Here is an 18,545-nt window from a genome sequence, read left to right on the forward strand (position 1 = left end):
AGCAAAAAAATCTGTAGATTACTAGCATCCCATATTGGGTTTTATTTTTTTCAGTTTATCATTCATCCATTCACTAGTTTATACTGCAGTCCTGAGAATCATTCCCAGCATTACACATCCCAGGGAATGGCTCTACCACTGAGCTCCATCCCCAGCCAGGGGAGATTCTATATTCCTCAACAACATGACACTCCTGGGAAGAAAAGTAGTATTAGCATGAAAGAGAGACACTCAACTTTTCCTTCATGGTTTCTTCTATGACTTTTCATTCTTCTCATCCTTTCTTTTTCTCCTCAGACTCCTGGCTGTGTTGCCCAAGCTAGGCTTATACACCTGCACTAATGCACTCCCTAGTTCCACCTTCTGGAATTGCTAGTACCACAGGCTACCACCCGTACCTGATTCTGATTATGGAAGGTCAAAATTATCTTGTCATTTATTCACCCTGATAATGTACAAAAATTCTCTACACATATTTTACTTGTGTCCTCTTGAACACACCTTGATACTTCTGACACCAATCATAGTTAACCTCTCTGCTAGAAAAAAAAATTCCGTAGATTATGAGCATCACATGAACATTTTTTGGGCCTTATTTTTTTTTTGTTCCTGCATTCACTCATTTCTATATTGTATCCTGGGAATATAATCCCAGGCATCACACATTCCAAAGACAGGCTCTAGCCCTGAGTCCTCACCAATCCCCAGGAGGTTAGCATGTCAATGTACACAGGACCCAGTGTTACCCAACAATGCTAAGCTCATGATAGACAACCAGAGGCATGCTGAATTTGTTTATTTCACTTAAGGATAAAGCCCAGATTTCTTTGATATCCATGTTTGCATTTAAAGAAATAGCCCAGTGGGACTGGGGAGATAGCTCAGTCAGTAGAGTACTTGCCTTGTAAGCACAAGGCCCTGGTTTCGATCCCCAGCAACCCCCCCCCCCCCAAAAAAGAAAAGAAAAGAAAAGAAAAATAGCCCAGTGACTAGGGAGGCTAAGGCTGGAGAAAATGAAGTTGACAGATTCAAAGTGATCCTGGGCACCAACACCAGAACATGTTTAAAATAAAACATAAAAGAGGCTGGTGCTACAAAGTATCATGCACTTATGTTCAATTCTCAGATATGTAAAAATCATTTTGTTCTCTCTTATTCCTCTTCCACCCTCTCTTTCCTTATTTCTCTATTTTGTGCTGCTTTTATTTAAGGTGGCAAAAAAGAGAGAAACTCAACTTTTCTTCTGTGTCTTCAGTGGCTTTCCATTCCTCTTAGCCCTTCTTTTTTCCTCATGGTCCTGACTTTGTTCACTCAGGGCTGGTTGGTACACCTTCAATCATGTGTTTCCACAGCTTCTGCTTCTGGAATTGTTGTTAATACATGCTACTAGAACTACTCATTTTCAATTTTGTAAGGTCAAAATTATCTTCTAATTAGTTCATCCTACTTATGCAAAAAAACTATCTTCAAAGATTTAACTTGTGTCTGTGATATTTTTTCTAAATCTCTAAACCTAATGCTAACTCATTCCATAAATCCTAACCAAGCACTATTGCTAATCATACACCTAAACCCCTACCCCAAAACCTACCATTAACTCTAACCCTCTAACTCTAATGCTGACCACTAAGCCTAACCCTAAACCCAACTGTAAACTCTGACCCTAATCCTCTAACCCTTCCCCTAACCCAGCCCCAGCCCCTTTCCCAACTGCAACCCCTAACCCCAATTCTAATATCAACTCTAACTCTAAAACTACCTACCTGCTGATGGCAAAAGCACCCACAGTCTAAGGATTCATGCCCACAGACAGATTCCTCTTCAGATGCCAGTTGAAACAGCAGGTTCCTAGGTGACCTACAACTCCTGTTCAACTTGGACATAAATGAGAGGTTCCATGATCCCCTTCTCTTTTTGAGTCATTTGCCGAAGTGCCTCACAGCAGCCAGAAAAGCAGTGTAATTAATATTTCCAATTCATCATAAAGCATATCTTAAATAATATACTTGAATAGGTAGATGACAACACAGGGAAAGATAAGTGGTAAAGAATACAAACTATGCACTTGTGTGTGGAATGGTTTGCTGTTTCCTCAAAGAATTAAAAATAGAATTATCTTACTACTCAACAACTCAGTTCCTAGGTATTTGCCCCCGAATAACTGAAAGGAGGTGTTAAAAAAAGTATGCATGTGCTCTTTCCATTTGTTGAAGTCATGAAAGTGAGGGACAGGCTTAGAGAGTTCCAGGGAAGGAATCCTGGACCTCAGTGGAAAAGGTGTGTTTCTCTCAGTTGGGGCCTGTGGTGAGAATGAGAACTGATTTCCATGGAGAAATTTGCTGGTGTCCTGTTCTGCAGGTTATGTAACAGTCACCTGGGAGTGGCCCTGCATTGAGTAAAATACACTGTGCTGTTTCAAGTACAGGTGCAAATCTGGTCAAGAAGTGACCACCAGGGAAGGTGAGTGAAAGGACACAGCACTTTGCACCACCATGGCAGGGTTTCTGTAACCCTAGCACTGTTGGGAAGTCAATTGCTTTTAAAACAGCCCTGTCTGTGCCTGATCAGGAAACAGATACATCTGATGTCATAGAGAGGCTGACCCTCACAAACTCAGTTCAAGCAAAGCTGTGAAGCCATTACACTTATAAGAAAATCTGTCAGGAGAAGCCATTGTGTGGACACCACCGTAGTAGCAGAGGTCACTTTTTAGATGGTACATTAGAAGTAGGAGAAATATTAATATGAGAGAATATTAATATGAGAGAACAGTACACAGACACACAGAAAAGCTCCCTGTGGTACTTCTCAGGCTGAAGTACCACAGATAGGAAGGAAGCCTCAAGCCCTGGCCCCACATCTGCCTCTGAGGCAAGCCCAGCGTCAGCAGCAGAAACAGGCACCCCTACACTGGAAGGATCTTCCCCTGGATCAGCTGGCCTCCCAGCTGTTCCTATCTCAGGAGCAGTGGTCATGTCTGGGAGGCAGACAAGGGCCCCAGGGCAGCCACACCTGGGGTGCTGGGGGCTAGCCATGGGCCTAGGAGTCACCAGTCACCCTGGCTGGCCAGGATTCCAGTGTCAGTCAAACACCCCTTGTCCTGCATCAGCTGTTCCTTCCATGATCCTCCCAGCCAGGTGGAGGGAGCAGACCTGCCCAGTTCCAGAAGCCTGACAAGCAGGTGACAGAGGAGCTAGGAGGTTCTGTTGGAGGCTCCAGCCTCCTGATTCTTCAGCTGACTCAGGGTCTTCTGCCTTCCCAGCTAGGACATGGCACTGAGGTCTCATCTACTTTATTTACTGCTGTCCTCACCCATGCTGGGGACTGTCCCAGCAGAGCAGTGCCATGAGAATGAGTGGAAGTTTCAAGCTCTGTTCAGACCTCAGTCTTCTGACACCCACAAAGGCCAGGTATGTCCCTGGCACCCACGGTCCTACATATTCCCCACTGTTGACTGTCCAGCCCTAAGCCACGAATCCCAGGGGACCTCCGAGTGTGCAGCATCCCCAGGCCTGGGTCTGGGTCTATCATCAAGTGACAGAGACAGGTCTACAGGTGCCAAGGGGAGCTTTTCCACTCCCTATCAAGCCTGCTCCCAATGAAGCCCTGGGCCTCCCAAAGCACCACAGGTTTCTCCTCATAAAATCTACATGGGCTGAGGAACAGGAGGACCTCAGATTCCAAACCCAGAGGCCAGTCAGGGCCTCATGCCTCACTCACCTTGATGAACCACTGCCCCAGCACCTCACACTCCCACTGCAGGCCTCGCAGCACTCTCTGGTGACCTTCAAACGTGCTGTCGGGCACTGGAGACAGCACAGGGAGTGGGGGACAGAACACACTCAGGAGTCACAGGCATCCATGTACCACAGGCTCCCTGGCCAGGAACAACTGGTTTGAAGACTCCAGCAGCTGGGTCCCACCCAGTTGATGGGACACATGGAAGACAAGGGCCTCATCTCCCTCAACACCCACCCACTGTACAGCATCAGAATAATCAGAGGAAGGAGACTCCAGCCTCTGCACACCTCCCTGCCTGCCCTAAGGTCTGAGCCCCACTTGGGAGGCTGTGTAATAGAAAACTCACAACAGGACCCGCTTGTCCCTTTTGCAGTTTCCACACTTCCTCTGCATCTTGTTCATCTCCCACACCTTCAGTAGAGGGTCTGCCAGGGGCCTGTTCTACACAGACACTGCTGCCCTCTCCAGGCCAGTGCTCTTCCTTCTCCCTCATGTCCTCAACTGCTCCTGTGGGCACAGGCTCAGAGTGCAGCAGAGCTAGGCCTGTGTTGCACAGGCTGGGTGTTCTCCTGACCACAAACAGGTCTTGCAGGCCTCACACATGCTGAGGACTTAGGCTCATTTTATGTATTAACAGCAAATCTTCAGTCTTAACTTATTCTGAACTCTCTAGGAATGCAGCTTCTGTGCAAAGTGAGAGGCGGCACTTTGTTCAGGATTCCATCAGGGCTGCTCTCCACCGTGGAAACCCTGCCAGTGCCAGCATCTGAGAGACAATGACAACTGCCCACTGTGGCCACATGTGGCCATGCTGCAGTGCCAACTCTGCCTGGGTGTTTGCATGTCAGAACACTCTCTGTGTTTTTACTTCCCTTCACGCAGTTTGGGAAGTGCCCTATTGGTTTCAATTATGGATTCAGATAGATTATATTACTTGTGGATTTCAGCTGAAAGTAGCAAAGGGGCATTGTTAAATATTTTCATAGAAAGAGGTGTTGGGTTCAGGGGATGGTGAGAGCTGGGGTCTGCAGCCCCACACTGAGGACAGCCAGTGTGTCTCCGACCTCCAGGTCAGCACCTTGAGGGAGCCAGCGAGGGCCAGTTGCTGAGCATGATGTTGCTGTAGTCACTCCTGATGACAGTGATGCTGCACCACGTACCAACCTGGTTGCTCTTCCTGTCCTCCACCTTGTGGATCTGAGTTTCTCTGCGGGTTAAGTCTGTCTTCAGCTGCTTGTCATTCTTGGCCTCAATTTCTGAAAGGCAGCAGCACACACAACATCTGAGCAGAGCAAGAACATGTGCCCTGTGGCTATGAGAATCCATGAACATGTAAACGGGCCATGAACTCCCATCCTGGAGAACAAAGGCTGTGCACACTAGCTCCAAAAACCAGAATGGGCTTAGGTGGAGCTTTCCCTGATGATGCTCATGGGTGATTCATTCACCCTTTTTAAAATTATTAGAATGAAGATTGAACCCAGGGGTGCCTACCAGTAAGCTACATCCCCGGTCCTTTTTTTTTATTTTGAGAGAATCTTGCTAGGTTGCTAAGGGTCTCACTAAGTTGCTGAGGCTGGCCTTGAATTTGTGGTCCTCCTGCTTCAGCCTCCCTAGTCACTGGAATTACAGGTGTGCGTCACCGTACCCAGCTATGGATGACATATTCACTCCATGGGCCACTGCTGGCCTTCCTTTGCCAATGACAGGTATGGCTAATTGATGCCTGCACTGGGACTCCCAAGGCTTACTGTCAGCAGATCCGGTGGGTGCTAAACACGGTCTCCATCCTTAGACTACAGGGCTTGATTAGAAAAGCCACACAAACTCCTGCAGCTGAAGCTTTCTCAGGCCAGGAGACTGAACAACTCCTGCCTGCTATTAACTGCCAATTTTATACAGGAGTGGGAAAGTGTATGGTAATCATAGCCCCCAAACTCATACAAGAATATGCAGTGGGATTCTGAGTGGGTCCATTTGGTTTATCAATGTCCCATTCTTTCTCTCTTTCTCTCTGCATGTGGGTTGTTTAAATCTGGTTTATCTGCTGTGAGTTAAGAGTGCTGGAGGCAAATTACTTTGGGATGGAGAGGGGTCTGACACATCCTACAACACATGCAAGTCTTCAAAATTGTGCTACATCTTGGTGATCTCCTCATGTGTTTCTACACATTTTAGAGTAGAAGTTCCAGAATCAGTCAGATGTAGTGGTGCATACCTGTAATCCCAGTGGCTTGGGAGGCTGAGACAGGAGGATCAAGAGATTAAAGCCAGCCTCAGCAACAGCAAGGCACTAAGCAACTCAGTGAGACCCTATCTCTAAATAAAATACAAAAAATGACTTGGGATGTGACTCAGTGGTTGAGTGCCCCTGAGTTCAATCCCTGGTACCCCCCACAAATGTTCCAGAATCAGGCAGAAAAGCATCCACTCCCTTGAGGCCAATCCCATTCCACATCTCTGGGAAATGTCCAGCTCAATAAACCCTGTGCTGCTACTGCTGGTTCTCTTCCCCTTCAAATTCTGAAGTACACTCAGAATAACACAGTTCTGGGAACCTTCACATGTCATAACTCACTGCCTTTGTGAAGCTGCCTCTGGGCCTGGGAGGTGGTGACAGACTTGAGCACTCGGCACAGCTCAGCTTCCTCGTGCCACCTTCCCACAGGCTGGAGGGCAGCAGCCACGTCCACAGAGCTGCAGGCTCTCCAGGAGCCACAGGTAGTGATTGCCTCTACTTGGTCCGGAGTATCTCCTGCCAGATGAAGACTCCAGAATCCTGCTTATTGTCCCTGGAGCACCATCTTGATGCCAAGGTTCTCACTCACTTTGAATGTTTATAATGAATAGCAGGGTGACCAGGGATAACATGGTGATGGGCCTAAACAAGGACGTGGGCATGATGGGCTTTGCTGACAATACAGTGTTGGGGTGGAATTAGGTCCTGAAAGAGGGGTCTGCAGGGGCTGGGCAGGCTCTGGAACCAGCGCTTCTGCAGGGGAGTGTGCGGGGTTCCAGAAGGAACCACCAGGTGGCAGCAGGGGACAGGAGGAGAGGAGCCAGGCCGCAGTGGGAGTGTCTGGATCCCATCTGGGACAGTTCCGCTGGTGGCCCAGGTAGCCTGGCCCATTTCCACAGTGGAGGTGCTGGGACTATCTGCCCTGGCTGGTCTGGACACGGAGGGAAGATATGTCACCAGACTACAGCTCTTCATTTCCTGCTCTGACCAGCCCCTAGTGGTGGCTCCTGTAGCCTTTCAGGCCACCTTCCTTTCCCTGGACTCTGTGGGCAGGTCTGCTCACTGCAGGAAGTGCCCCACCCCTGTGTCCACACATGTCAGGCCTTTCTCCTGCCTGTCACTTTATCTGAATAGTGGAGAGGTCCCAGCCCCCACCCCTCCCCAAGTATGGAAGGGGCCACACAGCACATTGAGTGGAGGGGTGAAGGGAATTCTCACTCCCACAGAATGGTCTGGGACCCACCACCAGAAGCCTCAGGGCCAAGGGTAGCTGGAGGCCCTGGGCACCTGGCTCCACTGCCGCTCCTCACTGACTCACACGCAGGGTCTCCCTCCCCTAGGCTCACTCCCTCACCACAACTGTTTGCCAACAGCCCCTCACCAGCCACCCCAGCCTGGTGCTGCTTGGCACCTGGTGGATGAGAACATGCCTGGCCCAAGCTTGCCTGCCAGGTCCTGATGGACAGGTCTGGCCCGCCTGTGGGCAAGGTGCCAACCACTGAGGCATAAAAGCCTGGATCTACCAGGGCAGTTCCAGAGACTGTCGCCATGAAGGGGAGCAGCACCATCCTGCTGGTGGTCCTCACCTTGTCCTTCATCTGCGGTGAGTGTGGCCACACTTCCAGCACATTTGGGAGGTGGGGGGGACTAGGAAGCTCAAATCCCAACATCAGGTCCCTCACTGTGGATACCGCCTGCCTCCAGCACACACCACCCACAGAAGTACATGGACCCTGCTGATCCCAGTCCCCACTCAACCCCACCCCAACCACAGACCACCCCAGCTTCAGTGTCACCATCATGCCCAATGTCTCCCACTTCGGTCCAATCCAACCTGACCCTGACCCTCTGAGCACCGTTTCAGACCAGCTAAACATCAGGCAAGGAAATGATCCCTGTGTCCGGTCTTCACTTTCCTTCTGGGGAGTGGAAATTGGAGAAACTGAGATGGGGGGGAGGGGGGGGCGTCTGGGGCAGGTGGGGCTGGGGGCATCATGGAGGAAGATCTAGGGAAGGGCATTATCTCTCTTCACAAAGCAGAGCTGACTACAGGGGAGGATGACAGTGAGTTTTTCATGGACTTCCTGCAAACACTGCTGGTGGGAACCCCAGAGGAACTCTACGAGGGGCCCCTGGGCAAGTACAACATCAACGAGGATGCCAAGGAAGCACTGGCAGAGCTCAAGTCCTGCATCGACGGCCTGCAGCCCATGCACAAGGCAGAATTGGTCAAGCTGCTGGTACTGGAGCTGGGGGGATCCCATTCCCTAAACACCTGCAGTTCTGCAGCACATGCCTGTGATTGCCAGCCCCACAAAGTACTCTGCAGCCCACCCCCCACAGATACCCCAGCCTGCCTTGGTAAACTGAGGTGGATATCCCATACCTCCCAGCCCACAGAGAAACCCCCAGGCCCCTTAGACCTGCTCCCCCACAGCCTGTGGGATAAGCCCCACACTGGCTTGTGTACTGTGGGATAAGCCCCACACTGGCTTGTGTACATAGACATGCACAGACACAGGTGTACTCATACAACCTGCATGTACACAACACCTCCCAGGTTCAGGGAGGGGTGGGCTGCAATGTGCCAGAGCCTCTTTCCCCAAGAGGTGGGTCTGTCTGCTGCAGAGAGCTCTGGCTCTGCAGTCACTGGTCAACGGCTCTCCTGGTCCATATTCGTCTGCCTTTCAGGTGCAAGTGCTGGGCAGCCAGGATGACGCCTAGGTGGACCTCAGACAGGGCTCCTGACAGCCACAGGACCAGCCACACAAGCAGTCACGAGCATACTGCCTCAATGCTGTTTTACTAAGAATAAATTTACCCTTGAACCACTAAATCAATAAAGCCTCCTGCAGCCCAGGTACTGGCTCCTCGTCTCTCCCCCCACACAGGAACACACAAAAGGGCACATCAAGAGTATACTCAGGCTGGGCACAGAGGCACATGCCTATAATCCCTGAGACTTGGGAGGCTGAGGTAGGAGAATCCCAAGTTCTAGGCCCTAAGCAACTTAGCAAGATCCTATCTCAAAACAAAATAAAAAATAAAAAAGGGCTGGGGATGTAGCCCAGTGGTAAAGTGCCCCTGTGTTCAATCTCCAGTAACAAAATAAAAGAGTGCACTTGGGGACCTGACCACACATAGACACAAGGGGTCACTCACAGGAGCACACACATGAAAGAAACCCTACCCAGAGGGAAGCACAAGAATATGCACACAGGACTGACTGAGACAGGACCCAGACAGACACCACCTAGCAGGGAACAGAGCACAGAACACAGGCAGGCAGCCATGTGGACATGAATGGCCTCCAGGAAGGAGAAGCTCTGCAGTGGAAGGACCAGGGCAGGAGCAAAGGAAGCACCCAGGGCTACTCTAAGTTTGAGACACAGGACAGCAGCCACATGGACACCAGTGGAATGCAACCAGGGCTGCAGGCCAGTAGTGTCTGAAGGTCAGCCAGGAACAGCACTGCACTAGTTCTTGCTCACCATGATAAACACAAACCCTAAGCCTGGACCCAGGACCTCTGATGGCCAGAAGTTTCCTGCACCTCAGTTTCCACAGCTCAGTGGATTCTAGTGGGGGCAGGGCTGAGTGGGATCATCAAGCTGGCTCCTTGGTCACCCAGGCTCTGGACCTTGTGACCTCACTTGCTCTGTTCCTCCCCTGGGCACCTGTCCCAGACACCAGAGGTCAGGCTTGGCCAGGGTGCAGTCCCTAGCAAGGGTGGTGCCTGGCAAAGGTGGGGTCTTGTGAGGGTGCTGGGATCCCTAGGGAGAGAAAGGTGGGTCCTGGCAAGGGTGAGACCATGGGGTTCCAGGTGAGGGTAGGGCCTGGTTGGGGGACCCAGGGTGGGGATGGGACCTTTTAAAGGTTGAAAGTCCCTGGCAAGGATGGAATCCCTGGTAAGGGTGGGGCCTGGGGAGGGTGGAGTTCTTGGCGAGGGTAGGGGCCTAGCAAGGGGCCTGAGCAAAGGCCATTGTCTCCATCACATACATTGTGATCTAGAACACCCCATCCCACAGAGTCACATTCCAGAGCTCAGGAGCTCGGACCCTTCCCCAATTCTTGAAGCCCTGTGGGAGAGAAGGAGGTCTTTCTCTCCATGCTCCTTTTTTGGGAACTGCCTGGCACTGAGGCCAGGGGGACAGGACCACCTGTGAGGAGGTTGGGTCACAGGTTGCTCTGAGCCAGCTCCTGCAGAGAAGAGGTGAGGTATCCCAAGGGGGCCCCTCTCTGCCCACTGCACGGTGTCAGTCAGGAAGCTGCCCATCCATGTCCACAGCTCACTGCTGCATCCCACCCAGGCTCCTCCAAGCAGGAGGAACTGCCCAGGCCCCCTTAAGAGTCCATCATGGGACAGAACAGAGAGCTCCTCTGGGCCTGCACCAGAGTCTAAAACCCCTCACCTTAGGGGTGAGCTCACTACACTATATGAAGCAGAAAGCTCCCACTGCCCATAACTGATAAAGACCCCACAGAGGGGGTTGCGGCCTGTGGTTCTGTCCCATCAGTGACAATGAGACCAGGGGTGGGGACATGGGGGGCTAGGATGAGATGGGCCAGGACCTCCCCAGCACCTGGTCACCCTCTTATCCAAGGACAGAGTCAGCCATGGCAGAGGAGGTATGGGTAGGAACCTGGAGGCCCCATCGCCCCAGGGGGCCCATCATGGCCCTCTACAGCAGCCCTGGACCCAAGTACCTGATCCCACCTACCACGGGTAAGAACCTGAGAGCTTGGGGGGTATGGCAGGGGGAGGGGGAAGAGCCAGGAACCAGGCCTGGGATGGCCTGGAGTGGGTCTAGGTGACCTCAGTGGCCCAGGGCTTAGCCCCTGACTCCAAGTGGGGAGAAGGGGTCTGTGGCTCCAGGCTGCTCAGAGCCACTGTGCCCACAGGCTTCATGAAGCACACGCCCACCAAGCAGCGTGCTCCGGCCTATAGCTTCCGTGGGGCCCCCATGCTCCTGGCAGAGAACTGTTCCCCAGGGCCCCGCTACAGTGTGAACCCTAAGATACTGAGGACTGGCAAGGACCTTGGCCCTGCCTACTCCATCCTGGGGCGCTACCACACCAAAACCATGCTGACACCCGGCCCGGGTGAGTGACCCCACCTTAGACTCCTAACCTGGGCAGAGGGGCTGTCCCTGCCTTAGCCCTGCCCTTCCCTGCTGGTGGCCAATGTTGGTGGCCTAGTGTTGAGGACAAGGTGTGCACTAGCTCAGGGGCCTCACCCTTCCTGTCACCTTTCTGCTGTGCAGAAACAAAAACCTGCTTTGCTCTGACCTGCAGTGTTGGGGCCAGGTGCACACCACACCCTACTCCCCCTACCCAAACACAGTCCAGAAGTCAGTACTCCATCCTGGACACCCCTGACCAAGCTCATCAACCACCCACACTGGGGCCCAAAGACCTCAGGCCTGGCATGTTGGAACACCCTCCTTGAGAGCTACAGCTGGTGGGGGTACCCACATCCTTTTTGTCCGTGTACCTCCTTCCACTGCCCCCCAGGTGACTACTTTCCAGAGAAATCTACCAAGCATGTGTTCGACTCAGCACCCAGCCACTCCATCTCTGCCCGAACCAAGACCTTCCGAGTGGACAGCACCCCAGGTCTGTAGCAGCCCCCATAATCACCTGTCTGACTGGAACCAGGGTCCCATCAGGGGGCAGATGAGCAGTCCAAGGGCTGCTCATCCAGGGTGGAGAAGGCCTGAGAAGGAACTAGTGGGCCACATTCTGGTCTTAGGCTCCTTGTCCACCCCACAGGCCCTGCCGCATACATGCTTCCTGTGGTGATGGGGCCACACACTGTCGGCAAGGTCTCCCAGCCCTCCTTCTCCATCAAGGGCCGAAGCAAGCTGGGCAGCTTCAGTGATGATCTGCACAAGGCAAGGGTCACCCCAGACAAGGACTGAACACAGACCCCATGAACTGCCTGGCCCTTCCCCTCCACCCCCAGGGTCCACCAGCCCAGCTCTGCTGAGGCCCCATGCCCCTTCTGCCCTTGTCACATGCTGGGGCTACATTTAGTGGTGAGAAGGGACAGGGCCCCAACATGGGAGACAGTGGCAGCACTGAGCACAGAAGGGGTTTATGGAATGTTACCTGGAGGAAGAAAGGGGAAAAACAAGCCTGAGCTATTTCGGGGGAAGAGGTTCAGCTGTGGAAACAGGTGGCAGGGCGGGCAGGTGAAGCAGCATCAACAGCATCCACCAGCCCAAGGCCACTGCCCTCAAGCCCAAGAGGACAGCGTCCCACATGAGAAGGTGCCTCACACACACTCATGGAAGAGGTGTGCCCAGGGTTGGCACACACTGGGACATTACCATAGTGAGGCTAAAGTTGAGGGGGGTGACATCCCACAGTGGTGTCCCATGAGCAGTGGGGTGTTGTAATACTGACAGACAACTAGGAGCTGTCACTGGTTATTCAGGGTCTGAAACCTGTCCCTGCCCTCTGGGGCCATGAGCCCAGGGCAGGCCAACCCTTTCTAAGCCCCCTTCATCTTCCAGACCCCAGGTCCTGCAGCATACCGCCAGACTGACGTGCAGGTGACCAAGTTCAAGGCTCCACAGTACACCATGGCTGCCCGGGTGGAACCTCCAGGGGACAAGACCCTCAAGCCAGGACCTGGAGCCCACAGCCCTGAGAAGGTCCAGGACAAGCAGACTAGAGGGGTTGGGTGAGGGTCAGGGGACACAGCCCAGAGTGGGCGGGGAGGGGAAGGGCCTGTATCCTCAGGACCCTGTAAATTTCTAGCACTCACCCAAAGACAACCCTCCAGGTACACGGACCCAGTGCCCCAGTCCTTTCCCCCAGCTGGCTGGCTCTGCATCCTGATACTGTGCCAGTTGATGCTGAGTGCTGTGTTCAGACTAGACAGTGTGGCCTTCATTCCTGGACATCTTGTCCCCATGTCCCCACATTCAGGAAGAACAGCAGCCCAGCCCATGAGGGTTGAGGATTCTTCTCACAATCTTTCCTCTCCTAGGTGATCCTGACCAAGCCTTGTGCCCCCATTGTCACCTTTGGCATCAAACACTCTGACTACATGACTCCCCTGGTCATTGATGTGGAATAGCCCCAGCCATTCCTATCGGCCTGTGCATATCAGGTCCCACGAGAGATGTGCAGGGCCAACAGTGAGCTGAAAATCCCATCCACTGGGCCATGGCTGCCCTGCACCTGTAGGGCAGAGCACGCCTGTTTGGACAGTTGTGACAAGTGATATTTTTCTATGCTACCTTCCCATTTGCTAATCTTGTTTCCTGCTGTGCCTGAATTATTTAATAAATCACGGATTCCACTTGAAAGGGGCTGCTTGGGGGATGAATCAAGCTCATCCAGAAAGGAGTGCCCACGGGCTGTCATTGCTGGCCCACACAGGTCCCATCCTGGCTTCCTGAGCAGCAGTCTTCCCAGGAAGACAGGAAGGTTCAGGAGCCTGAGCCCTGCACCTCACCTGTGCTATCCTCCCATGAATTTTTCTCCCTCAGTACAGCCCTCCCTCTGAGAAACGGGGTCTGTTCCCATCCCCTTGAATCTGGACCACCCTGAATAATGGGGTACAGCAGAAGTGGTATTACCTGACCACCCCCATGGGTCCTGAGAGGAAGCTTAATGCATACGAGGCCACACGCAGCATCTAGGGCAAGCAGACTAACCGGGTCCTCAGCTCACACCAGCACTGACTTCCTAGCATGTGAGAGAGCCTTCAGGGGATGGAGCCCCAGCCACATATCTACCAGCTGAGGCCTCAACGTGGCAGAGTGGAGGGAGCCATGCCATGATGCCTCAAATTCTGACCATAGTGGCAAGGAGAAATGAAGACTATTAGTGCAATTTTAACGTGCTAAGTCTCAGGGCATCTGTTACGCATTAACATCTAACATGAGGAAAATGTGGACAGTGTCACTGGCATCTCAGCTGGGCTCCAGGAGGGGAATCTGCAGAGGCTTCCAGCAGCCTGCGGCCAGGCCTTGGGAAGCAAGATCTGGATCTCATTTCAGTTTTGGGGGAGGTCAGTGCAGGGCAAGTGGCCCTATCCAATGCACTTGTGATACCATCACCTGCCCCATCACAAAGCACAGTTCAGCTGCTGATCCTCACTTAGCTCCATGCCAGGCTACACGGTTCAAGCACTTCATGCTCATCCCCTTATCCCTTAGGAAGTAACACTATCATCTTCCCTACTGGAAAGGCAGGAACTTGGGCAGAGAAGGGACACACTGCAGAAGTGGTGGTCTATGTTTGTATTGCCTCAAGGGCAAATGAGGAGGACAAGGGGTTCCCAGAAGCAGCCAGGGAAGGGAGAACCTGTGGACCAGGGTAAACCTGAAGACTTCCTTGGATCCGCAGGAAATAAGAACAACAAAGAATATGTGCTTCCTTCTTCACAAAGCTATTTATTCCATAATTTTATTGTTGAGATGTGCCTAAATCGTGGCATAGCCTGGCCCCTCATACTGGGCCCCCAAGGTTGTTTCTGGTTTACTGGTGTTGGACACCAAGTCAACAAAACCCACTTACCCATAGGGTCAAGTGCCAGGTACACAGGACTGAGCTGGAGAACCAGGGTTAGAGCCCCTCAGGAAACTGGTCGGACCCAGTGGCAGCTGGGCTACCATTCCATTTCACAAAATGCATAGAATGCAAGGAGGAGAATGAGGAGCAAACAATTCAACTGGAAAGGTAATATAAACCAGACCTGAAAACAAGTGGGAGAACTGGAAGAACTGTGGAGTCAGTGAGGTGGGGACCAGGATGGAGAACTGAGCCTCCCAATTGGGGGGGGGGGGGTCTCAGAGATAGCAAAAGTACTTCTCCATGGGAAGGTCACCATGAAATGCAGGTCTAAATTCTTAGTATAACCAGTAAGATGAGTGGGCACTGGTCATGGCAAGTGTATTCTGGAGTCTGGTGGTTCCCACAGCTCGGCTATGTTCTCAAAGTAGAAGTCAGCAGTGCATGACCCAGGATGATGGGGACACAGAGTTGGAACATGGATGTGCCCTCTACAGAAGTGCCTGAAGGGATCAGGTGGGGAAACAACACAGGTAGCTGCTACCAGGTTTGGTGATGAACCAAGAGCTAAGTCAAAGTTGTGGAGGCTGACAATAGTGAAAGGGTCTGTGAAGGGATGCCCAAGAAGGAAGCAGAAGCCGGACCAGCCCAGCTGGGAAGGCATCTGGGAATTAACAAAGCCACAGAGAAGGGAAGACAGTGAGAAGTGACTTTGTACTGAAGAAAAAAAAAAAAGAAGGCAGCAGACCCTCCTCCTCCAGTGGCTTAGGAATTCAGTAGGTGCAATGGAAGGGCCAGGAGATGAGAAAAGGGGATTGTGGTGAGGATGTATAGAGAAAAGAAGACTTGCTAAATAGAGAAGGAAGTGGATGGTGCCCGGGGCTATGGTCAGAGTACAGCAGGGCCGGGAGACTGAGAGGACAGGCTATGGCTGTTCTGTGTCAACCTGGGACTGGGAAACTGGGAATGACTGATCCTTAATTCTAGGGAGACCAGAATTAAGACAAAAAAGGGCACTGAGCTGTAGGGCTCAGTCCTTTAAGATACTTTTTATGTGAAGAAAAAGGTGCTGGACCCTCAGTAGCTGCTGGCCTGGTCAGTCCCAAAGTTCAGTTTATATGAGCCTGGGGCTGGCCAAGTGGGCAATGAGGGTCAGGGAAAGATAGGTGGCAAGGGCAGTCTGTAGAGGCAGAGACAAGGAAGGTAGCTCAGAGCACACCCACAGTGAGAGGGAGGGCAGACTGGCTGTGGGAAGCAAGGCAGGGCAGAGCACAGTGGAGGGGTAAAGGTCCCACCACAAACAGCACAGGGTCTCTCAACAGGTGGACTGCACTCCTACAAGGAGGGTGCTTGCAGGGAAGACCTCCCCAAGGAACTGCCTGACTAAAAATCCACACTGGCCTGTTTCTGGGCTATTCTCCAGGGTATACATCTTTCGCACTGGGGAGCTCCTGAATCCTGAAGACATGCATTTCTGCTCCTGGACATACAACTGTGTGACCCAGAAGGCTCCCAGCCCAGTGCCTTCAGTCAAGGTTATGGTACACTCCTGCATCCATAGCCCCTGATCTTCCTGGGGAACCGACGTAATTCAGGAACTAGAGGGCACAGTCCTTAGAACAGGGCTCTTGGCCCATACTGCTCCTCTCAAATAACTGCCATATCCAGGTTGAGGACACTTCATTGGAGGAGACAGCTCAAATGGGGTTCTCAGTCACAGCCCCTTCCTGTCTCAGCCTCAGACTTCTCAGATCACAGGAATAGCCTCACCCAGGCACAGACAAAACAGGACAGAAGAGCCATAAGATATCATATCGCTGAGGACTGGGAGGCTCAGAGAAGAGCTTCTGGCCATGGGGAGGTTCATTCAGGACTCAGAGTTGCTCTGCTCAGAATGGGTGTCTCTGGCATCCAGGAGTGGGGATGGGGGCTGGGCCTTGGTTTCCCCTAGGCAAAAAAAGGGTCCCCTTCACATTTGGGACCAGGCAACACAAGTTCATCAGGTCAGAGGCAGTCACAGTTCCCACCACACAGGAAAAAGATTCCTGATTCATGATGATAATTTCAAAGGAATATTTTGTAGATTTAAGTCCTGAAGAGCCCAGGGTACCAGTTGAAGAAAACCCTGGCTGCCCTTGGCTCCTACTGGCTCACGTCCTTGCCCTCGACAAGAGGTAGGAGAGGATGAAGAAGGCCACGATCAGGCCCAGAGCCATACCACACAGAAGTTTCCGGTTGTCTCGCCCAGACCGTGCCATCGTGGAAAAGCGCTTCATGCTTCCAGTGAGCAGGCCAGTCATGCTTGTGAAATCCGAGTCCTGGGGAAGGGACCCAGCAGGATCACACAGAGGCGATACCTTGACCACCCACCCACACCAGCACTGGAGGACAGAGATTGTGGAGATCACGATGTAGAGACAGAGCTGGCTGTGACTCGTGCATACTGTAGACCCTTACCATGCCGTCCAGGTACCGGTTCTGATCTTCTGCATCCCTATCGATGTCTAGGGCCAGCTAGTCAAAGAACACAAAGGGAAGGATCAGGCCAAGGCAAACACAGAATGTAGCACTCACCCTCTCCTCGAGACCAGCCAGAACCCTGCCCACACTCTGCTAGATAAGGTGTCACCAACAGAGGTTGCAAAAGCCCAGGTATCACGTTGAGCCTCAGTCAGGTGAACAAAGCCAGGGACAGGAGGAAAAAAGAGGATGGATGACTGCCTGAAACCCCTCTGGGCCCCTCTATCCACCCTCTGAGGCCTGCTCTTCAAGGGCACCAGGTAGAAGGAAAAGGAGGGAAAAGGGCCACCACTGACCGATTTGAGTCTGGTAACCTTGGAGGCCAGGCTGTCGGCCATCCGCTTGTTCTCCCGGTCTAGAATCTCCTCCACAGCACCAGGGTTCTGAGCTAGAAGAAGAGAGAGGCTGGGGAGTTTGAGTGCAGCCCTGATCCCTCTACTCTAATTGATGCTGGCCTAATCAGACATCAGACGGACTGAAACAACTTAGTGTGCTGAGAAAGTCCAACCCTAACCCAAGTGCAGAAGTTGAACCAAGTATGTGCGAGACTATCTGTGTAGCACATGCCACAAGAGCACACATCCTGCATAGTACCCAGGTGAGGGTGGGCAGGCACCCCCAACATACTCAGTCCAACCAGCCTTTTCTGATATTGAGTAGGAACCTGAGCTAATCCCAGAAACGTTAGGAAGTCGCAACACTTGCCTCGGTGGATATCACCATCTTTGGATGCCAAAACCATTCTCAAAGGAAAACAATAAACTCAATAAACTCTGGTAGGATCACAGGAAAGATGGAAAGAGCACCCAGGAAGGTGGCAGGAAGGCCCTGCAGGGATGAGCTCCAAACTGCACTCAGAGGAAATGACAAGTAGCCACACCAGGACATCAGAAAGGCCTATCACCCAGAGGAAATGACCGAAGCCCCCTCCCCCAAAATGGGAGCCGATATGAGCCCAACTTGCATCCCACACAGGGCCTCCTGCACACCCAAAGCACAGCGGGTGCAGGAACCTGTCTGTGACGGTTGAACCAGATGATGCAGAATTCCCATCAGATTAAGTGGGTGAGCACCGCTTTCCTCCAAAAAGAGTACAAATTCCCGCTGGTCCCACGGACAGGCAGAACCGACATGGATCGCTGCCCCAGAAATCACTGGGGTGTACAAGCTCCAAATAAAGGGGTGCCAGCAAGCACTTCATGTTCATTATTCCCTTTAGTTGACACAACAGCCCAGGCACCACCATCCCCTTTTGGAGATGAGAACACGAGCTCTGAAAGGGACCGGAGGTGCCCAAGGCCCCAAGTTCTTGGATCTCCCCTGCCACAGCTTCGACCCTAGGGACGGGCCCAGCCAGGCCCCTCCAGACTCCAGCTCACCCACCTCACACAAAGCACCTTCTGCACCTCTGACTGCCGTCTCCGCCGCAGGAGAGGCCGCAATCTGGCCGCTCGCCTCCCGAAAGGCCCCGGCCGCCGCCAAGTCCTCGCGCAAGGTCCTTCCGCCGAGGGAGGTG

At 52.5% G+C, this 18,545-nt stretch overlaps 3 protein-coding genes across 16 annotated transcripts in view; 2 read left to right on the forward strand and 1 right to left on the reverse strand.

The window, feature by feature from the left end:
* The window catches only part of Bet1l (Bet1 golgi vesicular membrane trafficking protein like), a 42,384-nt gene that overhangs the window by 22,284 nt on the left and 1,555 nt on the right, over positions 1 to 18,545 (reverse strand). For 8 of the 13 annotated variants that reach the window (XR_007103892.1, XR_007103891.1, XR_007103890.1 and 5 more), the window contains exons 2-5: positions 17,326 to 17,417; positions 16,967 to 17,023; positions 16,728 to 16,827; positions 4,906 to 4,997 (exon numbers count right to left, since the gene is read on the reverse strand). Coding sequence is in view for 10 of the 13 variants with exons in the window: in XM_047516527.1 (XP_047372483.1) it covers positions 4,906 to 4,997; positions 16,728 to 16,827; positions 16,967 to 17,023; positions 17,326 to 17,417 (341 nt within the window). In the remaining 3 variants the exon portion in view is untranslated. Of the gene's footprint in view, positions 1 to 33; positions 1,362 to 1,763; positions 1,875 to 4,905; positions 4,998 to 14,359; positions 16,828 to 16,966; positions 17,024 to 17,325; positions 17,418 to 18,545 lie in introns of those variants that run through there. The other 5 variants (XM_047516531.1, XM_047516533.1, XM_047516525.1 and 2 more) reach the window with 4 other exon arrangements.
* On the forward strand, positions 7,512 to 8,839 carry Scgb1c1 (secretoglobin family 1C member 1). The gene is made up of 3 exons (XM_047516534.1): positions 7,512 to 7,583; positions 8,021 to 8,220; positions 8,672 to 8,839. The coding sequence occupies exons 1-3, from the start codon at positions 7,529 to 7,531 to the stop codon at positions 8,702 to 8,704; spliced, it is 288 nt and encodes a 95-aa protein (XP_047372490.1). The 5' UTR covers positions 7,512 to 7,528; the 3' UTR covers positions 8,705 to 8,839.
* Odf3 (outer dense fiber of sperm tails 3) lies at positions 10,598 to 13,067 on the forward strand. 2 transcript variants are annotated; one of them, XM_047516522.1, is made up of 6 exons: positions 10,598 to 10,706; positions 10,883 to 11,083; positions 11,495 to 11,596; positions 11,753 to 11,874; positions 12,499 to 12,639; positions 12,978 to 13,067. In XM_047516522.1, the coding sequence occupies exons 1-6, from the start codon at positions 10,598 to 10,600 to the stop codon at positions 13,065 to 13,067; spliced, it is 765 nt and encodes a 254-aa protein (XP_047372478.1). The 2 variants fall into 2 exon arrangements, with proteins under 2 accessions (XP_047372478.1, XP_047372479.1); XM_047516523.1 differs by lacking the exon at positions 12,499 to 12,639.

Source organism: Sciurus carolinensis, chromosome 11 (assembly GCF_902686445.1).
Source record: "Sciurus carolinensis chromosome 11, mSciCar1.2, whole genome shotgun sequence".
Taxonomy (NCBI): Eukaryota; Metazoa; Chordata; class Mammalia; order Rodentia; family Sciuridae; genus Sciurus; species Sciurus carolinensis.